Source organism: Anabas testudineus, chromosome 5 (genome assembly GCF_900324465.2).
Source record: "Anabas testudineus chromosome 5, fAnaTes1.2, whole genome shotgun sequence".
Taxonomy (NCBI): domain Eukaryota; kingdom Metazoa; phylum Chordata; class Actinopteri; order Anabantiformes; family Anabantidae; genus Anabas; species Anabas testudineus.
Window position 1 is genome coordinate 15,768,867 of NC_046614.1, and position 24,190 is coordinate 15,793,056.

A 24,190-nucleotide genomic window follows, 5' to 3' on the forward strand; every position below is an offset into this window, starting at 1 on the left:
CAAGGTAGAGTCTGCATGTTAGCGTTCAGCTTGTTTGAAGTTGGGTAATAATCATGGTAAAATGGAGCACATTAGCTGACAATGCTGCCAGACACGGCTGGCAAAAAGCAAAAGGTTGTGACTCCTGGAAATGTGAGACCTGATCTTACCAGCAGGGCATAATTAAAATTTGAAAGAAGGAATGAAAAAAAAAAAAAAAACCAAATCAACCGAACCTTTAAAAGCACTGATGTTCATCTACTTTCAGTGAAAGCCTGAAGAAGTAGAAGTACATTAATCAGAGCAGATGCTCTTTTGCAAAGAAGGTAATGCATCTTTATTGCAAGATATTTAGAAGCATACATTTAACTTTGATTTCATGGTCATATGGGCAGATGTGTGCGTCCTCTGATGAAAGTGTAATTACCACCATGCTTGTGGAATGACTTCATACTTGAAGATGAAGTAAAGATGACCTAAACTTTAATGCCTCTCATCTCTTGGCCTTTACTGATTACACTGGGTAATATGTATATGTTGATACTTCTTTGCAGGAATACCATGTAGTCAGTCAATAAGTAATCAATATAATGAATGAAAATCACAATATCACTAAATCCCTCTGTTTAACAACCATAATGCCAGACTGTAGGAATTCCCTGTTGGTCGTTGGTATTATTATTATTATTATTATTATTATTACAAATGGTGCTTGTACCTAGCTTGCCAAATTGTCAATTGTTTGTTTGCTGTTGTAAGAATAAAACATGTGAAATTAATATTTGTCATTATTTTAAAGACTGAGTGGAGTGTAAGCAACGTCTGAATTTGTAATACTGAAAATGAACATTGAAATAAATCAATTGCTGTCATGCAGAAAAAACATATGAGACCAAGCATCTTCTCTGATGAATAAATCTGTGAATAAATTAGATACTCAGTTGCAAATGTTGCACTCCTGGGTAAATTTCATTTACACTGCATGGAAACCATGAGGGGGTCTTTTACCTACAGTATCAATACATCTTCAATGAATGTTCTACTTTGGGTTTGATTTAAATCACTTTACTAAATCTGTTGTGTTTTCTTTGGCAGCTACTGCTCCTGAACAACTGGGCTTCTATAAATATCAGTCAACACACTGTGGCCCTCATTTTCTCTTTATTATCAGCTAATTACTGTGGTTAATTAGGCTGATAATGAGCCTAGGCCTCATGCCATTTCAATCTGACACCAGGCCAGGGTTCAGATCTCTACTGGGCACACCACGGGCATGAAAAATGTCCCAGAAGAGGAGTCTTAGGACTCCGGGCGCTGGAAGACAGACGCATGACATGATGGTGTACGCTTTGATACCTCGGTAGATTATAAAATCATCTAAAGGAGGTTTCGAAGGCCTGTGATACTGGATTATTTGTCTGCAGAGCGCTTTAAGGACATCTTTATCTCTCTGTAAGCTTTCCAGATTTTTCCACACTTCCCGCTCAGCAGCTGGGGACACTCCACAGTGAGAAGAAGAAATTGATGCGTACAGAAACACATTCAATACCATGTTGGCCCCTCGGACTCACACACACACACACACACACACACACACACACCATAACCCACCTCAACCTTTCGTAACAAACACTCCCAACCATTTTCTTCTCACAGTCATGTAATCAAAAACAATCCAGTACTATCACCTCCCATCTGCCTCCTCTCTCTCTCTCTTTCTCCCTCCCTCCCTCCCTCCCTGTTTCTTGCTCTCACTCTTTCTCTGCTGCCTCACTCATTCCCTGAGCAGCACACTGAACTGGATAACGTCTCCTTCAACCCGCAGCACAGACTCATTTCTCTACACACCAGCTCTGAGTGGATGCTCAGCAGGGGTGTTTGAGATATTAGCGCGCTGTGGGGGAACGGCTCAGGGACAATACCATCCACACACCAAGGTAAGCTTCTGGATCCTTTCGATTAGAGTCCTGTTTGCAGTCAAGCGCCAAAGTGAAGGTGGTTAAAGTTAACCAACCAACCAACCTGAAACTGTAGCTTTTAGATGTCACTCATGTCAGCTTGTCAGCAGTCTCGGGGCAGTGACTACACTTTACTTGTGGAATACGTTGCTGTCATTGTTACAGACTTCTGAGCGTATGGTCAGCAGTGAATAACAGTGAACTAGAACTGTGCAGGTTGTTGGCACAGACTGACCTGTGAGTTAATCCTTGTTTTGTTTGGAACACTAAGTTTACAGAAGAACAGTACCAGCCACTGAACGCGGCCACATGTAATTTTAATGTGCTTAAAACAAGGAGACCTCAAAGCAATTAGTACAGTCTCACTTTCAGAGAAAGGATTTTATGTTTGACACACTGAACCCCTGCTGACTGTTGGATTAGATGCCAACATAACGATGCTGGAGACATGTTCAGAGTATTGTCACTGGAGGGCACTCACTCTAAAGGGATTCAGGACATTAATCCACAAAAAGTGTCAATGTCGTCGTCCCACTCGGGCCGTTATGTTTTAAACAGAACTCTCTTCTTGTACCGGCTCATCTTTACATACAGTACTTGTGTAGAAATGAAGACCACTATGGCCTCTGCTCTGATCATGCAGATGTTGACTGGCCATGTAAGAGACAAAAACGCTTTTCCCACCCCGGTTCTACAAACGGTAGGATGCTGTGTAAAATCTTCATAAACCTGTATTTTATTCACAATAGAACATAGAAAACATATTGATGTGTTTTTACCATCAATTTCAAAATTAATGTGATACTTTTTGGGGGTTGTAAATACACTAAAGGTTCTCCTGGATCGTTGTGTTCGGGAGAACTTAAACTTGTCAGAGCAGAATTATGTTGCATTTACTTCACTGTATCACAGTCTATGTGTAAACATGTAGTTTTGCATTATTTTGATTATGTTTGTTTGTTTTTGAAAATCTTACCTGTGAACACACATCTGTCTCGTCTATGCTCTATTGCAAATAGAACAACACAACTTTTACTTGTTAAAATAAACAAACCATGTAATATCATCTTAACCACGACTTACAGCATCATACTAGTAAACCTAACGAGCCCAGAACTCTGTTGTGGTTGGATGGCTCCACATCTGTGAACAAAACACTTCTAACTACTAGAATCAGAGTCATGTTGTGTTGTGTTGTCACAGTGTTATGAATGCTGTTGTGATCACTCCCCGCATTGTCAGAAAACATTTAAATCAAGAAAGTGATTTGTTTCCACCTTTTATTCAGTAACAGCATAAAACTCAGCCTAAATAACCTAAATAGCTCAGCAGAGTTATTGCACTATGCGATCGTCTTTTTGCACTAAAGTGATGTGTTGTGTATCATGGCTGAGCTGGTAATGTCACCAGTAAGGGATGCTCTGATTCAAAGAGAGGCAAGTGTGATGTAGTGGAGTAAACGCCTATAAATGGGTGGCTGCTCCACCTGTGAAGGCCTTAAATTTTATGCAGAAGTAGGAGGACAAGCACGAATGTTTGTCACTGCAGCTTTTTACTGTATTGGCTTTATTTTTTGTCACTAAAGTGAAACTTATAGCAAGTTGAATTTTACAAAGTCAGCAGACAGTTTTACCTTTTACATCTCTCACACAAATCAAACGTGTTTCCTCATATTACTTCTCTGATTTCCTGGAGCTTAATGTTACAATTATCCCATCACCACATCTCATTGTTGCCTGTTAACTGTCCATTTATTAATTTATTTCCCACATTCAAATAGTATTTAAAACTTATAAATATATAAAATGACAGCTCTGATGTGTAATGTCTCTGAAAGACATTAGAATTAAACAGTCAAAGCTAAGGAAGTAAAATATGATAGTGATCGTGTCATTGATTTGATTTCTGGTGATTAAATGTTAATTTCAGTTCACAGTCCTTTGTATTTTAAATATGTTGTCATAAAGTAGGTGTCCTTCAAAGAAAGAAAACATAATGTTCAGTACATTTAGTGCCTCAATAAAACTGAAATTAATGAGACCTGTCATTATTATCTTACACTGACATTATTATAAAAGGCATAAAGACCAAATCCATCATAAACAGCTGTTTCTGCTGGACTACACACACATAATGTTTGTTTAATTGCTTCTAATTCATTTTACTTTAAGTAACATTGCAGTGTGAAAAAATAAATTTTAAATGACAACTACTGTCGACTGACTGTTCTTAAAATCCAGTGTCTGAGGTATTACTATATAGGAAAATCATTTTGTAAAGTATTTTAAAATATAATTAAATTACAATTAAAACTGTCACTGTCAAGGGCATTTCTTTTCTCCATTAATATGTCACAGACTATCCTGTCACTGAAAAAGCAGAGAGTAATAAACATGAAAGCATCAGAGCTCTGTGATTACATTTAAAGATGTTAATACATTTTAATTGTGCATTATCTAACAGTTTTTCATACCACGAGGCCTGTTTTTAATGCAGTAAGGATGGCAGTGAAGCGCTAACAAGCCCCTGCCTGCTCTTCATCACTGTAGTGCCAGATATGTGCCCATGAGTATTCATCAGGAAGTGCTAATGGGACGCAGCAGCGTGAACCTCTGATTTACAGCCCGTTCCCCTGTCAGGCCTAATGATAGGGCAATGAGGCTGGTTATGGAGAAACAGGTGTTGCAGAGTGAATAGATGCGAAGCAATGCCGCTGAAAGCCACGGGTGATTGTTGTTTTGTCCCCTGCACAAATGCTCATTTGCAATATTGTGCTCACACATACATAATTATTATGCATAGAAATTAGCTTGCTTGATGTAGGCTTATGGCAATGTGACTTTGTGTGTGTGTGTGTGTGTGTGTCTGTGTGGTAAGGTGGGGGCCAAATATTTCAAACAACAGTGGTTATTGAAAGAAGGTTTAATGGTTAATTTAGTGTAACTGTCACATTCAATATACACAAGGAATCTCAATCCCAGACTATATTAACAGCCGATGAATCTCCATGATGAAGTGAGACAAAACACCCTAAAGAAACTTTACTGAGAAAGAAATAATCAACACGGTCACAGCACTGAAACAAATGGACTGAACCCTGCAGAACATCTTTATTTTAGTAAACTCTTCAGTCTGACATGGTCTCATTAGAGCTGGGCCATATGAAGATGTGCTATGTTATACTTTATGTTACAGTGCTATACTACATTACAAAGAGAAATAATTTACTTTTGACTTTACTACATTTATCTGATTACTATATCTATTGGTTGTTTTTCAAATTAATATATATAATAAAAAGTGATTATGTTTGAGGGTAGTGAAGGGTTTGGCACTTTAAATATAAAGAAAGAGTAATTACCCTTCTAAACATCTCATATGCTTTCATTTAATACATTTATAGGATTAAAATATGTTAAATTATCCAATATATTTTTATGTTTTTCATGATACTGTTGATATTGTTGTGATTCCACACATCTTCAAAGACCCAGATACTGTATCTTTACAAATGGACACATGCTATATACTGACAACCAAATTGAAGTGAGTAGTAGTAGCAGTAGTAGTTGTGTTTTGGCATAAAAACACTTTTAGAGAGCTAAAATAGTAGCGTTGTGTCCATCTAACTCACAGGTCAGAGGCTTTCACGCTTGCTTAAAATAACCTAATATCTACCTGTGACCTCTTGTTACATGATCTGCTCTTACTATGGAGAGATGTGATCAGTGTAAGCAGCCGATGTGTTTTACGGTACTTGTTACATTTTGAGGACTTTCATTCAATATTTACAATATTTCAATTGAAAAAAGCTGAAAAAGGACCCAAACTGCAATTTTGTGTCACATCAATTTTCATTTTATTTTATTTTTTTATTTTTTTTATTCCTATTGTGAATCACTGATTTTAACGTACAAAGGGGAAGTGAAGGAAGAATAAAACTAGCACTGTTTATTTATTGTTATATAATTAAATCTTTAGCTTTTGAAACCTTTTCACATTAAGACATGACTGCAGTTTATGCAAAACAATAGATCAAAATACCAAGTTAAAGGCTTCAAATTAGTAATGAAACAACTATAAATATGCACTAAATGCGTTGTCTACTTAAAAAGAAACTGTTTTTGTTCAACGAAACCAACAGTTTAACAACTGACAGTGAAGTTGTTGTAGGTGTTTAGCAGTTGAAGCTCACTCACTGCAGGTCAGCTGGCACAGTTTACAGATAGATCACTGCACAGCCCACACACACACACACACACACACACACACACACACACACACACACACACACTGTTAGCTCTCTGCCTGGACCATCCCACACTCGTGTCTTTCCCACAGAGCCGGCAGTCAGGAGGAATATGGGCAAATCCGAAAGCCAAATGGATATCATGGAGAAATCAACTAAACCTGGAAAGCGTCGTTGGACTGTTGCAGAAATCGGACTGTCTGTGCTCCTGCTGTTGGTCAGCTGTGCCTTGGCCGGGCTGGTGGTCCTCTACACATCGATTGCAAAAGGTAATGGCTCTGTCAAGCTTAATGTGGAAAGATCCAGCTACCCCAGATGGCAGCAATAATAAAGTGTCTCTACTCTGTTTTGTAATGATCTTGACCCTAGAAAAATCAAAAGTGACCGTGCTATGCTTTATGCAATACCGATGCACATATAACATTGTATAACATTTCAGAGATGTAAAGTATAAAAGTTAATGTTATTCCCCAAAATGAGCTAAATAAAGATTGTGACTTATTATACATATGAACATTACACAAACACTGGCCTAACCTTTAAACGGGGATCTGCAAGTCCAGTTTCAGGATTTAGAAAGAAAAGATTATTTTTAGTGGACTTGCAAACACAATTACATCACTGCATAAGAGACTGATGTATTTTCTCCTGCTTAACTTTTAACAAGCACTAGAGGTAATAAATCATTATTATCATTTAGAATAAAGTTGTCTCGACAGCATCTAAGGCTAAAATTTGTCTTGTCCATCTAACTCAGAGCAATCGAACATGCAAAGCGTGTCAAGGAGCTCCACGGGTGAAGGTGAGTCTTTTAATCTTGTAAACTCGACACATAATACACTGTGGGACAAGTTGGTTGGCGTGTGTCATATTCAAGCCAGCACCTCTAACAGTCCCTGTAATACTGTAATTCCCTATTGTGCCTGGTCAGCAGTGCCACACAAAAGTGAAAGAACAGAGTTGCTGCTGACATAGACATAGTCTGTCACACACAAACCAGAGATCCAGGCTACTTAGAGTTAGTTCTCTGCTTTAATCAACACTACATGCTTGTCTCAGTTGGGGTGTAACTTGTCAAACAGTCTGCGTGCTCTCTCACGAGTGTTGACTCTGACTTTTCCAGGCCAGCTGTCTCGCTCCAACCTCAACAATGTGTGCACAACTGCAGATTGTGTTACCGCAGGTGAGAGGAACTGTTTTTTCTTTGCTCCCCTGCTGTTTCACTTTGCAAGCAAAGTCAATCCTCATCCTAGTTTTCTAACCACAAATGGATCTTCGCCGTCCTGTCCCTCTGTGTCTCTGTGATACCTTAAAGCGGCTCGACTCTTGCAGAACATGGATAAGTCTGTGAAGCCCTGTGATAATTTCTACCAGCATGCCTGCGGAGGCTGGCTAGAGCGACATGTCATCCCAGAGACCAGCTCCCGTCACAGCGTCTTTGACATTCTGAGGGACAAGCTGGAGATTGTCCTCAAAGGTCAGCTGGCACAGTTGTACAGTGTCATTCTCACGGGTTTATTCTTTAGTGGTCAGTGAGCTGCAGTGTTCAGAGATATGCGTGGGGTTCATTCAGAGCGGAAATGTTTGCGTGTGTTTTGTTGTTGCAGGTGTTCTGGAGATGGAAAACGAACAGGACAGGGATGCCATCAGGAAGGCCAAAGTTCTTTACAGCTCCTGCATGAATGACAGTGAGGTTCTTTTAACACTACTCTACTCATCCAGATTGACTGTTGCAGCAATGTCAACTTTAATTTTTCAGTTTAACCAATATTATGGTTCGAGCAGGCACGACTGGCTTCGACATTTGAGATTAAAAAAAGAAGTCTTGCAACAATGTTATTGTCAAGTGCTGTTTCAAAAGTTATAAATACAGATTCAATTTCAACAAAGCATGTTGCCTTGTTGCATGAATAGTAGAGACATGCAATGTCTTTGTATGTCATTAAATGTGGTACTGTATTTCACTTGCAGGCCTCATAGAGCAGCGTGACTCTCTGCCCCTCCTGAAGCTCATTGACAGTATCGGAGATTGGCCGGTAGCATCAGACGACTGGAACATCTCTACAGGTAGAAATACCTCTAAACCACACTGTGATTAATGTCTGCAGTGTGTCCAGCACAAACAGGCAAACGTGCATGGAACACATCCACACAAACAAGCACTTGTGGTCCTACTCAAATACATGTGCTCACACAGAGGCTGTGTAGCTATATTTGTGCTCAGTGAATTGCTGAGTATGAGCTTTGTTGGCGGGATCAAGAGGCCGGCCGAGGCTCTTGAGCTGAGCAGTCAGGTGTGGAGTTTGGAAGCGTGATGAGTGGGCAGAGGAGCAGATTCTCAATCAGGACTGTGAAGGATGCTTTAAATAGTCTACACTGCTCTTCCCCAAGCTCCTGGCACAGTATAATTAAATGTAATCATGGATGGTGGCTCAAATGGAATTAACCAAGCATGTCTGCACTCACAGATTTACACAGGACACCCAGTTAAATAAGCAGCAGAAGCAGCGAGAGGGTTCGATTTTTGTCGCCTGCTGCATTGGAGAGTTCTTATTACTTAAATAAACAAACGTGTTTACATTGTATTATTATATCATGCCTTTGCAGAGGAGGCATGGAGCATTGAAGACACACTGGCTGCGCTTACCGCTCGTTTCCACAAGAAGGTTGTGCTTGACTTGTATGTGTGGACAGACGACCGGGACTCTCGACGCCATATAATTTATGTAAACTCACTTTTTGGTTTCATTGAACTATTTTTTATTGCTGTCAGTTGCAGTTTTTAGTAAATTTTAATCTTATGTCCTGGTTAGATTGACCAACCTGGACTTGGAATGCCATCAAGAGACTATTACTTCAACGATGGAAACTATAAAAAGGTGAGTATCTATACAAATACACATTTGCTTCACAATTTGATGAGGAGTGTTCCTATTTTAGCTAATAGTTTTGGCTTCATTTGTCTTGGTTTTGAGCTACACACTCTGTTTGAAACTGTATTTTGTGTGTATTTGTGTTGTGGAGACAGAATTTACAGCTTATGTGATTATACCATATAGGTAAGAGAGGCCTACCTACATTTCATGGTTTCTATCGCGAAAATAACCCGAGAAGACAGAAACCTGACTCAGGACGACGACCGTGTGTGGGAGGAAATGATGCAAGTGCTGGAGCTGGAGACAGACATCGCCAATGTGAGTGTCAGTCGCAACAGGAAATGGAATTGTGGGAAGAGGGCTAAAGAAAATTAATAATGACAAGCTGAAATATGAGCGCCTCTCTTCTGCTTCCAGTAAATGAGAGAAGCAGGCCACATTTAGTGAGAGCCTAGGAGATCAGCCAAGCTTTTAACAATTTTATTTGTGGCTGCTTGAGCGTGACTAATGGGACTTTGCTGATGAAAGATGAGCAAAATGTGAATATATAACTAAGCACTGGTTTTACAGATGACATTTTCCTTCCTATTTCTGAACAGGCCACATCACCAGCAGAGGAGCGCCAAGATGTCACTATTCTCTACAACAAGATGACACTTGGTGAACTACAGAACACATTCAGTCTTAATGTAAGTGCTATGTTACATATGACTGGTTCAACTAACCTGACTGTCTATGATAATCTGGGTGGAAAAACTAAATGATTGAGGTCTGCACATCACAACACATCATCAGGATGGTAATAAAATTTAAAAAAATTCAAACAAACTCAAACTACCTTCTTCATAGACAAGCACTTTATAGCCGGTACTCTACATAAATGAAACACCCTGACACCAAATAAATAGTACAATATTTCTGAAAACAGGTTTTGTTGTTAGATGACAGAATTGATACAACTTCTGAGACTACACACTAAATCTGTAGGTAGAGCCAGCAGATGGTGAACTTAGTTAGCAGAAAGACAGCTAGGGAAAACAGCTAGCCTGGGTCTCTTTATCGGTACTGTACAAATGACAGAATCCAGCAGAATCCCTAAAACTCACAGATTAAAATAATATATCTTGCTTTATTATTTCTTGGTCAGGTGGTATAAAAAGAGAACCAGGTCAATCGTTTCCTTCGTTGTCTTTAATGCTAAGTGTAAATATTCTGATCCAACTGAACTTATGATTGTGATTTATAACAACTACAGTTTGAAATTCACAACAGGGGACACACACAGCAACAATAAAGGGATTCAAAATAACCACACATTTGTAATTGTGTTTTCACTTTTTCAGTCTTCTACAAAGGAGGATTTGGGGTCCCTTTTCTCCTAATCCATCCACAATCATTGCTATAGTCCTTAAAGGTGGCAGGATTGTACATTAGCATAGTATAAATTAACCCTATTTAGCAAAACTAAACATGTTCTAAAATATGTTTTCCAGGGTTTTAACTGGACTCGATTTATTCAAGGCGTGTTGTCGAGCGTGTCCATTGAGGTCCAGCTAGAGGAGGAGGTGGTGGTGTACAGCTCTCCCTACCTTGAGAAGATGAATGATGTTCTCTCCAGGCACAGTGTCCGGTCAGTCCAATACTTGAAGATTAAAGAGAGCCACACTCTAGCACAATAATTTACCAGGAACTATTTGTGTTTGCAGAACTATGCAGAACTACCTCACGTGGCAGCTCATCATTGACAGAGTTAACAGCCTGAGCCGTCGTTTCAAAGATGCCAGAGCCCGTTACAGGAAGGTGCGATGAGCATGAAATGCCGCTATATCACATGGTGACTTAAGCAAGGTCAAACACTAAATTACAACGTTTATGTGTATGTGTAGACTCTCTATGGGACCACAGTGGAGGATGCTTGGTGGCGAGAATGTGTCCGCTATGTCCAGAGCAGCATGGAGAATGCAGTTGGAGCTCTGTACGTGCGTGAAACGTTTGCTGGGGAAAGTAAACGAATGGTGAGTCTTATTGTTTTCAAACGGATAGGAGCTTTTTGGACCACATTGCTAAGAACAAAATATAAATGCAGCTTAGTTACCAGGGGTCTTGTCATTTAAAAAAGCAAAGTGTAATTACAGTCTTTTTATTTGTACCTCATGTTTGCAGGTCAGTGATCTCATCAGTAAGATCCAGAAAGCATATGTAGAAACACTGGAGGAGTTAAGCTGGATGGACTCTCCCTCGAAAGAGAAAGCAAGAGAGAAGGTGCAGTTTGCAGCCAAGCAGAGTTATTAAAGGTGTGTGTGTCCTGTGTTGTTGCTAGATGTTGCTGTGCATCTGTTGTAGGCCATGGCAATCAAGGAGCATATCGGTTATCCAGATCATATTCTGCAAGAAAGCAACCAGAAACTTGACCAGGAATACGCTCATGTAAGTAAAAGTGTGATTACAGTGGATGTACAGAGTAAATCACTGTAGGTTACTGTAAATAATAGATTTTGTCCTGTTTCTCTTTCCAGCTAAACTTTAGTGAAGAACACTACTTTGAGAACATCCTCGAAAACCTTAAATCTGAAGCACAGAAGAGTCTGAAGAAACTTAGAGAACCAGTTGACCCGGACTTGTAAGCTGTTCATACAGTTAACAGAACAAAATGTAATCAGTAAACGACATGTTTTCTTAGAGGTCTGTTTTCTTCCTCTTTCTGTTTTCTAGACAGTAAACAGAGATTAGTTCAGCCGTGTCCTTTTGCAATTTGTCCTCTTTATTCTCAAAGAGAAACATACTCTGTGTCTCCATTATCCAACTCTCAAAGAACATCAAAAATTAAAGGTTAATGAAGGTTTCGTGGTACAAAATAGGCTCCAGGCATGAACCGTGCAGGCGTTTCCTGATTAGTGGTCTTTTTAGTATCAGATTTAGTCTGTTTCTCAATCACCCCTCAGGTGGATCATTGGCGCTGCTGTGGTGAATGCATTCTACTCTCCCAACCGAAACCAGATAGGTAAGAGCTGCAAGAATCAATGAGGCCGGGAGCTAGTGTGACAGATTAGAGATGTTTTTATTGGAAAAACTGTTTCCTGTTCATTGTAAATCTGTTTAGTGTTGTTGCCAGCACTAAATGTGTTTTCACTGCTGTTGTTTGTGTGTGTCCAGTGTTTCCTGCAGGAATCCTCCAGCCGCCTTTTTTCAGTAAACATCAACACCAGGCACTTAATTTTGGTGGAATAGGAATGGTTATTGGACATGAGATCACGCACGGATTTGATGACAATGGTGAGTCATCATAGATATTTTGGTTTGATTTTATTGGTTATTATTCATCAACAGTTTATTTAAAATCAGTCACTGCCGATTGCTTTTCAGATATACATGTGTCATGTTTGGTCACAGCACTTTAATTAAAGCATGATATTTTCTTACAGGGCGTAATTTTGACAAGGATGGCAACATGTTAAACTGGTGGAGTAATTACTCTGCTGAGCATTTTAAGGAGCAGTCACAGTGCATGGTGCAGCAATATGGCAACTTCAACTGGAAGCTAGCAGGTGGACAAAACGTAAGCACCCAGTGGCACGTATGAAATGAGATGTTTTGTCTCGGCTGTAATCCCTGACTATCTCAGCCGTATATTAAGTGACCACCAGAATGAGTGTTTTCATGCTGGTGTGCATTTTTGGTTTTCTTTATCTGACTGCAGGTCAGTGGAATCAGCACTCTGGGGGAAAACATTGCCGATAATGGAGGAGTTCGTCAAGCATACAAGGTTAGCTACAAAAGCACAAAAACACACGTTACTATTTAGGCAATAATGACTAACTCCAAAATACTATGTAATAATACATACCAACTAATTGAATAATAATAATTGAAATCTGTTTGTGCTTGTGTTCAGGCATATCTGAAGTGGGTGGAGATGGAGGGTGAGGAGCCTCGTTTACCTGGTCTAGACATGGATCACAAGCAACTGTTCTTTCTTAACTTTGCCCAAGTAAGTAAGAAAGATGGGGGAATGTGCTGTTTTCTGAATTCTGAATATATTATTTCAGTCTGTTGAATTGACAGCCAAAGCTCAGTAGGAGCATTTTTCACTGATTATTTGGTGCTGAGAAGTAAACACTGGGACAAAGGGAGCGGGTCAAGGAGTGAGACGCTGAAGCAATCCCAGAACAAATCAGTGTTCAGCTACACGCAGAGGGGATGAGTGGAGCTGCCAAAGTAAAGAGCGCTGTGGTGCCAGAGAGTGTAAAACATAAGCAGAAAACTGTCATGAACAATAAGATGGTTCAAACACACATAATGAGCCTGTCTGGGGGTCACCATCTCTCCACAGGGAGACGGGGAACTAAATAGGTCTGTTGCATGAGTAAAAATAACAAGGTACATTAATCATTACGTGGAAAGGTCTGTCAGTATACAGTATAATATAAATAGAAGCCATCAATCTATCTGCGGTGAAATATTATTTATATATAGTTTACTAATGTGATCTTTTTCCCCCCTAAGGTGTGGTGTGGTGCTTATCGGCCTGAATATGCCAGCCAGTCCATCAAGACTGACTCACACAGTCCTTTGGAATACAGGTAACAGCTTTTATTCTATCACTCTATTGCTCACTACATTGGATGACCTGACACTGTATCCTTCTTTCAGCTTGATTTAGTTTTCCAGCACAACTTTACTGTCCTGTAGCAAAGTAGCCCTAAAAACAGTTGCAGTCTGTCTAGAAATTAACCTCTGAAGAGAAATGAAATCAAATAAGCTCATTGAATTGTGACAAGACAAATGACAATGCTCCCCCATGGCTAACTGAATAAATAAGCAACTGTTCGCAAGAAATATCACATATCACATAATATGTTTTTGTTGTGTTGTTGTGTTCACAGCTTGATTACTTAGTAAGATTCACTAATTTTACCTCATGCTGATGTTTCTCCTTGTTCCTGGACTAAAATAACTGCTTCACTGTTCCTCTAGTCTCAGCACAGACACACATCTCAGCTGGACGCAGCTGATATTTAAAAGATTCACTGTACTGTAAACATAAACCCTACAGAGTATTCTGTTTTGCTAAAGTATAACTCATTACAGTACTGGAGTTAGTGCAAATACGAAGACTGGGTATTGTAGTTGTAAGAGCCTTAGGCAAGATGACCATATGTTTACCCTGCCTTTCCTCATCTCACTCTTAAGTTTCTTTGGATAAAAGTGTCTGACAAATAACTAAATGTAAATACAAGGACTTTAAGACTGGACTCACATGTTGCAGTGTTTCTATTCACAACATCCTTCTTCTATTACATTTAGTCATTAAAAGACACTTTTATCCAAAGCGACTTACAAGTGAGGTACAAGGCAAGCAAAATATCTAAGCCAAGGAGAAGAACTTTAAAGTTAACTTCTTATCTTATCTTCTTATTACCGTTAATGTTTTGCTTTTCTCTGTCTTGTCAGGGTGCTCGGATCTCTCCAGAATTTCGAAGCGTTCTCAGAAGCTTTCCAGTGCCAAAAAGGCAGCCCAATGAACCCCGAGCTGAAATGTCGAGTCTGGTAGAAGGTTTTGATTGTGACATATTTATTTCTTGACATGGGCAACTCAAATGAACAGAACAGTGAATATAGCACTTCTATTTATCAGAGGCTCCCATGATGTACTTTTTAAACCCACAGAGACAAACTGCTTAAGACTAATTCCAGTTTATTTAGGGGGGAGTAATGCCAGATATTTTCATACACTGTACATGTTTTTAAAATGGATGACATCCTGGTGTGGCCTAGTTTTAAAAGCTGAAGGGTATAGTATATTATAAAAAAAGAAATTAGCTTCAGTCTCTTGTCAAGTGTTGTCTCTGGCTGAAGAGGTCACAGGTTTATTTTTTGCAGCGTCCTTACACACGTATGATGAGTGGGTACGTGAATGAAAAGCTACGTAGAAAACATACGACCTCATGAAGAGGTTAACGCTCATGACTGGCTTTAAATGCTTTCCCAGCCTTTCTTGAATTAATCCTTAAAAAAAAAAAAACCTTGTGTGCAGATCTTTGTGATTTATCCATTGACATTTGGCACTGAGTTGCACTGGCGTCTTTCCTCCGATGTATTGTTTTCAACGTTGTGCCATTTCAGAGGGAACAACAGTGAACAAATCTAACTCTTAACTGAAGCGTGTGTGTTAAATAAATGAAAGCTCTGGGCTTGAAGTAAAGCTACGGTAGAATTAGTCACACTCGGAGAGTTTGGTCATTCACTGTTACATGAAACAAATTACCTAAAGACTTTAAGACTGTTAAATCTTGCAGCTTTAACCTTAAATTAACATTCTGTGAGAGCTGCAGCTTTCAACATTTGTAGACTTACAGAGTGGATAAATATTTAAAATTCACAAAGCTATTTAGCATTTAATTGTTTTGTTTTTTTCAGTTTTCATTTATTTATCGCATCTGCCAATGATTGTTGCTCAGCATTCACTATAGAGTTGTATATGTACTGTACGTAACGACAGTTTGCTGTGAGAAACCATATTCCTGATGTTAAAAAAAAATATTGGTGGTTGCTACTTTTTAGCTAGTAAGAAAAAAACAAGCCGTTGGAGGCGGAGTGGCAGAATAATGATGGAAACAATATGTTTCAGTTCATTGCATTGTTATTACATTGCATTTAATCAGTTTTAATACAGGTTTGATGTATTGTATGTTTCTAATCACTAACCGTCACAATGTATTTGAAGCTCACTCCCTTCCTTTCTTTCTGCTTCTACATTTCACCTTTTAAATCATTTTGAAAGGCTACCAAGCGGTAATACTGGGCTGATATATAACTGTCAAAACCTTTAACACGTTGCATTTGTTGGATGACATATATCTCCATTTTTGTGTGAGACGTGTGAGTTTACATTTCAACCTGAAAAGCAGGTGGCTGGTCTTTTCCTTCACCACACAGATCTGAACACCAGACTTTTAGCCTCTGGACATAGCCAATTACATGCTAAAGGGGAAGCAAGAAGAAAACCCCTCACGATACACTCGTGCATGGACAGGCAGCAGATGAAATGGCTTGCCTTCTGATCTCACATTGATCAGCGCCGTGTAAGATGAAAGGATGAAGTCCAGTGTGTTGAAGTGTGGTGACCGCTGTACCTGAACCGTGAGCCTGCAGGCAGATACACTGAAGAATGGAGCCAGCCATTACAGAGATGGCCAGGCCCAGGACTGTTATTTTCTACCTTTATTAACAAGTAATGACAGGAGAATCAAAGCAGAGAGGAGCTCATGTGAAGGGACAGAGGTATTGGCTGCAGGAAGCTGCAGCGTCTGTGCTAAAAAAAGAGCTAAACAGAAACAACACCAAGTCGCTTTTGAATGTTTGCTTGTTGTTGGTCTTGATGCCTTGGTAAACTGAATATGACTGTTAGGTCCCAACAGGGGCGGCTGAATTGAATGTGAACATTGAAGCTTTATATTCTCAGTCTATCTCTCATATTGGCAAAAACTGTTGAGAAATGTAAAGAGGGAAAGTGTGCTGCCATCTTAAAGTAAGAGTTCAGCATTTTGAGAAATACGCTTCTTCGCTGTTTGCAGATCTGCATAAGATCGTAATCATGAACAACTAGAAGTTGGTTAGCCCAGCTTAGCACAAAGACTGGAAACAAGGCAAAGCAGATAGCCTAGCTCTGTCAACCATTATCAAAACGAGCTTACCAGCACCTCAACCTAAACCTTACAACACGCATTAATCTGTGTAAAAATATTTCACCAGGGTTTATCTGTTGCCATATTTCAGTAAGTTGTCATTTTTAAATTAGGGATTGAAGAACATTGTTTCCACATGTTTCCAGTTGTTGTGCTAAGCTAAGCTAATAAGCTGTAGCCTTACATTTGTAACATGGAAGTGGCATTAATCCTCTCATCTCAATCCTGCAAGCGTATTTTTCCAAAATGTCAAACTGTTTCTTTAGATCACAAAACAGACTGTATTTGTCATGTCTTGCCTAAAGATACGCTGGAGGCTAAATCTTTTAAAAGCTAAGGCTTTTATCTGGTTTTCCTAAAAATGAAACTCAAAATTATTAATTGATGGTAAAAGGTTCATAATATAAGATGTGTTATTGTAGATACCTGATGTCCTGTACTATAATACTTATACTTACTAATATCAGGTAAGAGAGAAAGCAAACATTTCTTCCCTTAGTTATAGTTTCACATTTTAAAACATGGTGAAGTTGTGTCGTGAAAGCCGTTCAGCCTAGTACAGATACGTTTCTTGCTGTATAGCCTTTGAACATTTCATGTGCTTACCCAGAGAAGTTTATTTATCTACATCAATATCTATGAAATAACATTGTTGCTTTGGAAGAATTCAGATGGTAAAGATGTTTTATGAATGTTCCTGCTGCTATGTAATTATCTAGACTAACTGCTATTTTTGTGACTCAGATCTGTAATTATTGCCATTAAAGTGACTGTCTCAACTGGTGCGACCTCCTGGTCTCTCTCTTTAAACATGTAATTTTCATTTTACATAGCTATATAAAACCCAACCAATGCAGAAGCAAAACGATCAGGTGCATTAGAATTATTTATTTTTTGATGGTTGATGTAAATAATGTTGGACATGTTTAGCATTTGTGATAAGCCCCAAAACACTTTGTGTTCCATTCACATTTTCTACACCTTTAGTTTTAATTTTAATTTTTTCCTCACATACACAAACTAAGCTCTTGCTACTTCAAGCAGAGGAGTTTTACTGACACACAAACCAGTTTCAGCCCATATTCAAAGTACCGTCTACAAATAAGCAGGTGACTGTTTCATGCGGTAACCTATTTACTTTGAACTGCTTCCAAACAGCTAATCTTGTATTTGTATGTACATTTATACAGGTGCGTGCACATGTTTGGGAAAATATTTAGATTTCTGATGGGGAAATATGTAAATACAATCACCAAAGCAAACAGAAGTGAAGCTTTCGGTACCCTGCTAAGTCAGTAGCAGCTAAGAGTAATTCCGTTCCTGTTTTTCCACCCATTCCCTCTTGCCAATCATCTCAAGTTCTTCAATGTTTTCAAGCTGTTTTGCAAACAGAGCACGTTTAAGATAAGGTCAGGGGACTGTGATGATCCAATGTCTCAGCTCGTGTTTCCTAAAGTAGATAACAGATAATGCACTGCTCTCAAGTTCGATGATAAGTCCAAATTTATTACAAGCCTGTACAAAACATCTCTTGACTGCTCATGAAGAGATGAAAAGTGGAAACTCATGCTCACTTAGCCATACAGTATCTTCAGGCTGTTTAGAGATTGTTAGAGGAGACATATCGGTCTTTAAAATCAGATATAATTTTGTACTATTGGGGAAAGAGCAGAGACAAATAGTGAACAAAAGACAAATAATAAAAATACAAGAAGAAAAAACAATCACTGTTATCAGTAGGTCGAAGGTAACTTTAAAATCTATTATATCTATTAAATTTAAGGTCATGATTATATATAGTTTGCACAGTTGTCATTGTAGATAATGTACATTAATAACATAATATAAAACTGTCTCAAATAAATCACACACAATTAGAAATATTTGAAGTAGTATGTTGTATGTTTTTAACCATTTTACGACGTTTTTCTTCTTAAATCTCCATTTTAGTTTCCCAGTGTGGTTCACGTGCCATCATCACCGCGTACAAACATCATCATTGCACTGAAAGAGAAAGTACAGAGGTTAAACGTCAAATTATGAGCTGGATTTATCCATCAGGATGTTTCATGCACAACAGGCATCTGTTATTCAAACATCAGGTGTAAGTTTAAATACTGCGAGTCAAATTAATCTAATCCAGTTTAGTGGAACATATTGATAAAAACAGTGATTAAACACTAATGTCACAGATTATTGTGGTTTATAGTCAATTCAATACTAAATATGGGTGAATTTTATAGATTTTAATTTGGCTGTGGTTGGTATTGACAGTTTTCACACAGCTTTGCACTCCAAAATCCAAAAAAATAGGATTGATGTTACTGCTGTTTTATAATAATTTGTTTATAATGGTGGAACAATATTTATCACTTAATGAATAGCTCATATAACATATACATTATGAATCATTTCATTATTTAATGTAGTAATCATACTTTGTGGTCATTTCTGTACTTAGTCACCTTCATCACATGCATATTGTGTTTGACTGATTCTTTTTCTTGCAGGATTACAACCATGAAAATGTTTAAAGTAAAGCAGCCATTTATATATTTTTTTATATACAAAAAAATGCTGCAGTTACGCAACTTTTTCCCAGATATTACAATAAAATGCAAGATGGATGGTTGTATAAGCATTAAAAAGAATCATTTTACTTGTGTTGTTTTATTTAGTTAGTTTATTTGGCAGAGATGGGGACTTTCTGTCCATGAGAAGAAATTAAAATGAATCCAAAGATTTTTTTTAGCCCCCAGGAAAAAGAAGGAGGGCATCCAGCAAAGGACCCAGATTCAAACCATGAATGTTGTGATTAAGTGATACAGGATACGTCCACCAAGATGCCCAGTGTTGCAGATTTTATCTACTTATCTTTAAGCTGCAGTACGTTGGGTGAGCACTTAAATTTAATTGATAAAGGTGTTTCTGTATGAAGCCTGTTTTTTCTGGGTAGAATGTGTCTTGTTTATGAGCCTTAGCTCAGAATCACTCTACTGAAACTGAGATACAAGGTTTTCCTCAAGGAAATATAGTTTGAAGGTTTCAACCTCCAGGCACAGATCACTCTGAAGAGGTAAATATGTCCATCATGTTTGATCAGGAAATGTTTGCACAAGAAGACAGTGCAGTCTGTATGTGAAGCTGGTAAACCGAGATATGACCTCACTCTGTTAACAAAGCTTTAACTTCTTCGGGGCATCTTCCACTCAAGGATGTCACCGGTAGCTTGTGACTCGAACTGGTTTCTGCCACATTTTGATCCCTCAGAGAAAGGACAAAGTCTATTCTGTTCCTGGGCGGCAGAGATGACTGACTCTTGGTCTTCAGACAGATCATGGGGATCTCTACTATAAATGTTGCAATAGCTGTGACATGGAAGATGTCGTGGGAAGTGAGCAACAGAGCCAGGGGCAAGGCGGTCGAAGACCATGTGCTAGATGTTATGGGTATGCCAAAGGCCTTGATGATCACAGAACAAAGCGTTGAGTTCTCTGGACTCGAGATATTATTTCTGCGACATCTGGTGCAATTTCTTGCCAAATGTGACATTATGGTTTAATTTTGGGGTCTATTTTTTTATCGTAACATCATCTAGAATATAAATACTGACAGCACATAATCATATATGTGACTGAATCGCTTTTGTTGTTGTAATCATGAGCAGTAGTGTGCCACAAACACTGCCTACATGTAAATGCCTATGTGCCCCCTGAGTCTTCAAGATGAAGTTAAATTCTGTAGAGGACTACGCAAGTTTTGCAATACTCTTTTTGAGATAAATAACAATGTATTGTATAGTTCATCATTCTCAAGTGAACCTGCAACGCTGGTTCTACACGTTACATGGGAATTCTAAAACAACTTCTCTGCGTTTGCAGAGGGTTTTAAGTATATTTAGTTAAAGACTGAGATCATCACATTTGAAAGGTTTTCAGAGCCTATGGCACAGACACAGACAGACCATGAAGATGGAGTAATAAGTGTGAAATTATCTGTGAAGAAGCTACTCTGATGTACATGTCACTACTGACATAAAACAGCAGGAGCAAATGAAAAGTGGATCGTGGTGATAAAATGAGTCTTACCACAGGCTTCTGTCCTGCTTTGACATTGGCAGAGATACCAAAAACACTGGAAATGTCTTCCAAAGGTAGGAAATCTCCAGGTGAGTCCTGGACGAAGTGCAGTAGGACCTTTTCTCCACCTTTGTAGAGTCAAAAATATTCATCAAGTATCAGCAACAAGCAGCTTGTTGACTTCAACCTTAAGTCATGAATCTGCTTTGGTGAACACTTCAGACTGACACATAAAAACAGTATATATCTAGTTTTTACTAGAAATCACAAATAATAATAATTAAAATAGGATTAAATAAAGAAACATTTTCAATATAAATTAATTAACACATGACTGAATAAGTTTAAGAATATCAACCCCCATCTGGTTTTATTTCAAAGCTTCTATTAAATATCTTTCACTATAAAGGAACTAAATTACCTATGAAAACATTCAGATTTAAACCTAAGACTCGTTCAAGTGGACAGGTGCTCACACAGAAACATTTGGTGAGAACTCTTCCCAGTAAAGACGTTTTGTGGCGTCACGATCATTAAATTGAGGAGTCAGACAGGACAGAGTGACCTGCTCCTCCAGCTGAGTCTTTTCTTTAAGGTCAAGCTGCCATACCACGCCATAAAAGAGAGAGTTAGCATGCTTTAGGGAATTGATCTGTGTAACCATTTCTGTGCATTGCTGCCACAATTAAAAAGCTAAAATAAGAACGCAGTAGTCAAATCATCTGTTTAACTGCCTCACATCCATTCTGTCTATGATAGATTGCCTATTTATTTTTTATAGAAAAAAGAGAATTTATCTTGGCAACGCTACTTAAAGGTACAAAATCATCTCTTATATGCACAAAAACACTACCGCCACCTAATAATTTTGATTCAGAAGCATCAACCCTTTAAGGCTGTCACTGTTAAGACCCTGTGAGAGGTTCATATGAATCTCCAAGCAGACTACACTGATGTGATGTAACGCTGCCCTCTAGAGGAGAACAACTGCTAACAAACGACTCACTCAATGCGGTGCAACAAGAACCCCCAGTCTTAAGGTATCTGACTTTATCCTCCGCTTTCACCCGTTCAGCAGACAGACCCTTTCTAATACCCTCCCTACCGCTGTATACTGATTGTACCTTTGGCTACGATGAGCATGCCTCCGCTCTGGAGCAAATCTCCTGAGAAGTTTCCCTGGATTCCTACAGCGCTGGCCTGAAAGTAGAAGAGAGACAACACACCATCAGAACAAATCAGTCTGCCAAGCTGTATTTCAGAAACTTTATAGGACAGTGAGGACAAACCGACCTTTGCAGCTACATCTCTGACTTTTTTCCCCAGTGCAGCAGGAACCACACTTAAAGCTGTATATCTGAATGGGAAATATTGAGTATATATATATATATATATATATATATATATATATATATATATATATATATATATATATATATATATAAATATATATAAATAATTATATATAATAAATAATATTAAAAAAAACTGTAGCAGTCAAACAAAACTTCCCTGTTACATGAAGGGAACATGTTTTTACTGTACTCACCTTTTAAAGCCCAAATCCTTGTAGCATTTCTTCTGTTCATCCACATAAATAGCTAAAAGAAATAAAATGATGATGATAAATATTTTACAAATGATTATAAATCTGATGCACATTGATTTGGTGTCACTTAATTCTCAGTATCTATGTTTTCTAGGTGTTCAATATACTGGAAATTGCTCTTTTGTTGTTGCTTCGCGCAGCTGGACCATGCATAAAATGTTTCACATGTTTGCCATAATTCTAAAAGCTAGAATTGTTCAACTTTAATAAGACAGAACACTTAAGACAAAAAAAAACATATTGTTTTAAATACAATGAATAAATACTACTAACATCCTTTTAAAAACCCTCCTTCCTTGAACTCCTTCAGCCCAACCTCCTCGGGTCCCATCCCTACCAGCGCTACACCACTGGTTCTCAGGTCTGCCTCCAGTTTGCTGACCTCTGATGCCATCCATCGACAAATCTGACAACCAAATCTGCGCAGGAAGAACAAGACCACAGGCTGGTCCTGCCACAGAGACTGGAGCTCCACACTCTGAACAGAGAAAGGAAAAATACCAGATTTAATCAGTTCAATCAGATTTAGTCAACTAATTTGGTAGATAACATTTCATAACATTGGGAGAGACATCCAGCCCTATTTGATTTATGTCTTGTTTTGTAATGGCAGGTTTAATGCAGTAGGTCTTAGCAGGGAACACAGGGCTCTAATAGGAAACCAATTGAGCTTTATACAAACCAATCATCTGGTTTGTACTTAATTAAGACTTTGAGGTATTTTTACACAAAACACATATGTTTCTTCAGTACATTAACATTTTGTTGACATTTAAACCAGTGCTTGCAAACGTTTTCTTGTCTGTAGAGTATGTCCACATTTCTAAACACGTGATTTTGCCTCAGGGAAGAAAAACATACATCGAGAAAAGCTCACAGCTGCGCATTTAATGTTATTTAACTCACCTCCCCTGTGTCAGCGCTCTTCACCAAGTTCTTTCCCACTCGATCAAGGTCGACATTCGCCATCTTCCACGACTAGACTCCAACCTGTCAGCGCCTGAACTCTTTAGAAGAGAGTCGCAGTGTGTCACCTCGATATCTTCGTGTATTAACACACACAACACTTGCAAAACAACTGCATCCGGAATCGCCCCCTGGACGCTGTCATCCAATCAAATTCCGATTAAGCTGGACAATCAGCCAATTACAGCGCACGCTTTACGCGCAGAGGCGGGGCTTCGTCAGAGTAGCATAACACGTGAATTATCCCCTCACAATGTTTTCATCACAATAATCAACTTTATTGTTTGTTTTGGGAAAAGCCCATTTTCTTCGCTCTTTTCTTTCAGTTTCTCACAACATACTTCACATCGGTACATTTGTTTTAACACATTGGTGACTGAGGTTTTGTAAATATTCCGTTTTTCATAAGCAGGTTGCGTAAGGTGGCAGGTGAGCTCAAAGGTAGAGGAATTTATTGCCCGGACTTCGTTTGCTCTGATCGTTCACTGAAATACTTCAGTTTTTAATAGCAGTAAACCTCCTCCCACCTCAGAGAAAGCAGTTTTACCATAGGCTGTAGATTTAGGATAACACTGAGAACACGGTGTGCAAATACATTTGGTTGCATGTATCTTTGCTCAGTGGTGGGAGAAACAATTGTTTACCTAAATACTCTACTAGATCGAAAATTACTTAAAGTATCCTAAGTGATTAGTAATAAAAGTAATCTTTAAGTAGAAGGATTCCTTGCACATCAATGATCATAACGTTACTGTAGTAAACTTAATGATGCATTAATGTCATTACTTT

The 24,190-nt window shown here is 38.6% G+C and overlaps 2 protein-coding genes across 2 annotated transcripts; one reads left to right on the top strand and one right to left on the bottom strand.

Annotated features, from left to right (window-relative positions):
• Positions 1 to 1,772: 1,772 nt before the first annotated feature.
• mmel1 (membrane metallo-endopeptidase-like 1) lies at positions 1,773 to 17,526 on the top strand. Its single transcript, XM_026350150.1, has 24 exons — positions 1,773 to 1,916; positions 6,279 to 6,455; positions 6,944 to 6,988; positions 7,310 to 7,369; positions 7,502 to 7,663; positions 7,794 to 7,874; positions 8,158 to 8,253; positions 8,794 to 8,912; positions 9,000 to 9,065; positions 9,246 to 9,380; positions 9,662 to 9,751; positions 10,556 to 10,692; positions 10,769 to 10,862; positions 10,949 to 11,077; positions 11,226 to 11,324; positions 11,406 to 11,489; positions 11,579 to 11,682; positions 12,005 to 12,063; positions 12,216 to 12,335; positions 12,485 to 12,618; positions 12,760 to 12,825; positions 12,955 to 13,050; positions 13,566 to 13,642; positions 14,514 to 17,526. The coding sequence occupies exons 2-24, from the start codon at positions 6,299 to 6,301 to the stop codon at positions 14,611 to 14,613; spliced, it is 2,310 nt and encodes a 769-aa protein (XP_026205935.1). The 5' UTR covers positions 1,773 to 1,916; positions 6,279 to 6,298; the 3' UTR covers positions 14,614 to 17,526.
• A 701-nt stretch (positions 17,527 to 18,227) lies between these two features.
• prxl2b (peroxiredoxin like 2B) lies at positions 18,228 to 23,505 on the bottom strand. The gene is made up of 7 exons (XM_026346675.1): positions 23,342 to 23,505; positions 22,709 to 22,913; positions 22,376 to 22,427; positions 22,120 to 22,183; positions 21,951 to 22,026; positions 20,836 to 20,954; positions 18,228 to 18,751 (listed from the first exon to the last, which is right to left on the bottom strand). Exons 1-7 carry the CDS (start codon positions 23,402 to 23,404, stop codon positions 18,725 to 18,727), a joined length of 606 nt encoding a protein of 201 aa, XP_026202460.1. The 5' UTR covers positions 23,405 to 23,505; the 3' UTR covers positions 18,228 to 18,724.
• Positions 23,506 to 24,190: the final 685 nt, after the last annotated feature.

Excerpts from the sequence above, each read along its gene's own strand:
- mmel1 (XM_026350150.1), top strand. The coding sequence starts at position 6,299 with ATGGGCAAATCCGAAAGCCAAATGGATATCATGGAGAAATCAACTAAA. Across the intron at positions 8,254-8,793 it reads CGACTGGAACATCTCTACAG|AGGAGGCATGGAGCATTGAA; the intron begins GTAGAAATACCT and ends ATGCCTTTGCAG. Across the intron at positions 12,619-12,759 it reads AGCTAGCAGGTGGACAAAAC|GTCAGTGGAATCAGCACTCT; the intron begins GTAAGCACCCAG and ends ATCTGACTGCAG.
- prxl2b (XM_026346675.1), bottom strand. The coding sequence starts at position 23,404 with ATGGCGAATGTCGACCTTGATCGAGTGGGAAAGAACTTGGTGAAGAGC. Across the intron at positions 22,428-22,708 it reads AGGAGGGTTTTTAAAAGGAT|CTATTTATGTGGATGAACAG; the intron begins GTTAGTAGTATT and ends TATTTCTTTTAG. Across the intron at positions 20,955-21,950 it reads CATGCTCATCGTAGCCAAAG|GTGGAGAAAAGGTCCTACTG; the intron begins GTACAATCAGTA and ends GACTCTACAAAG.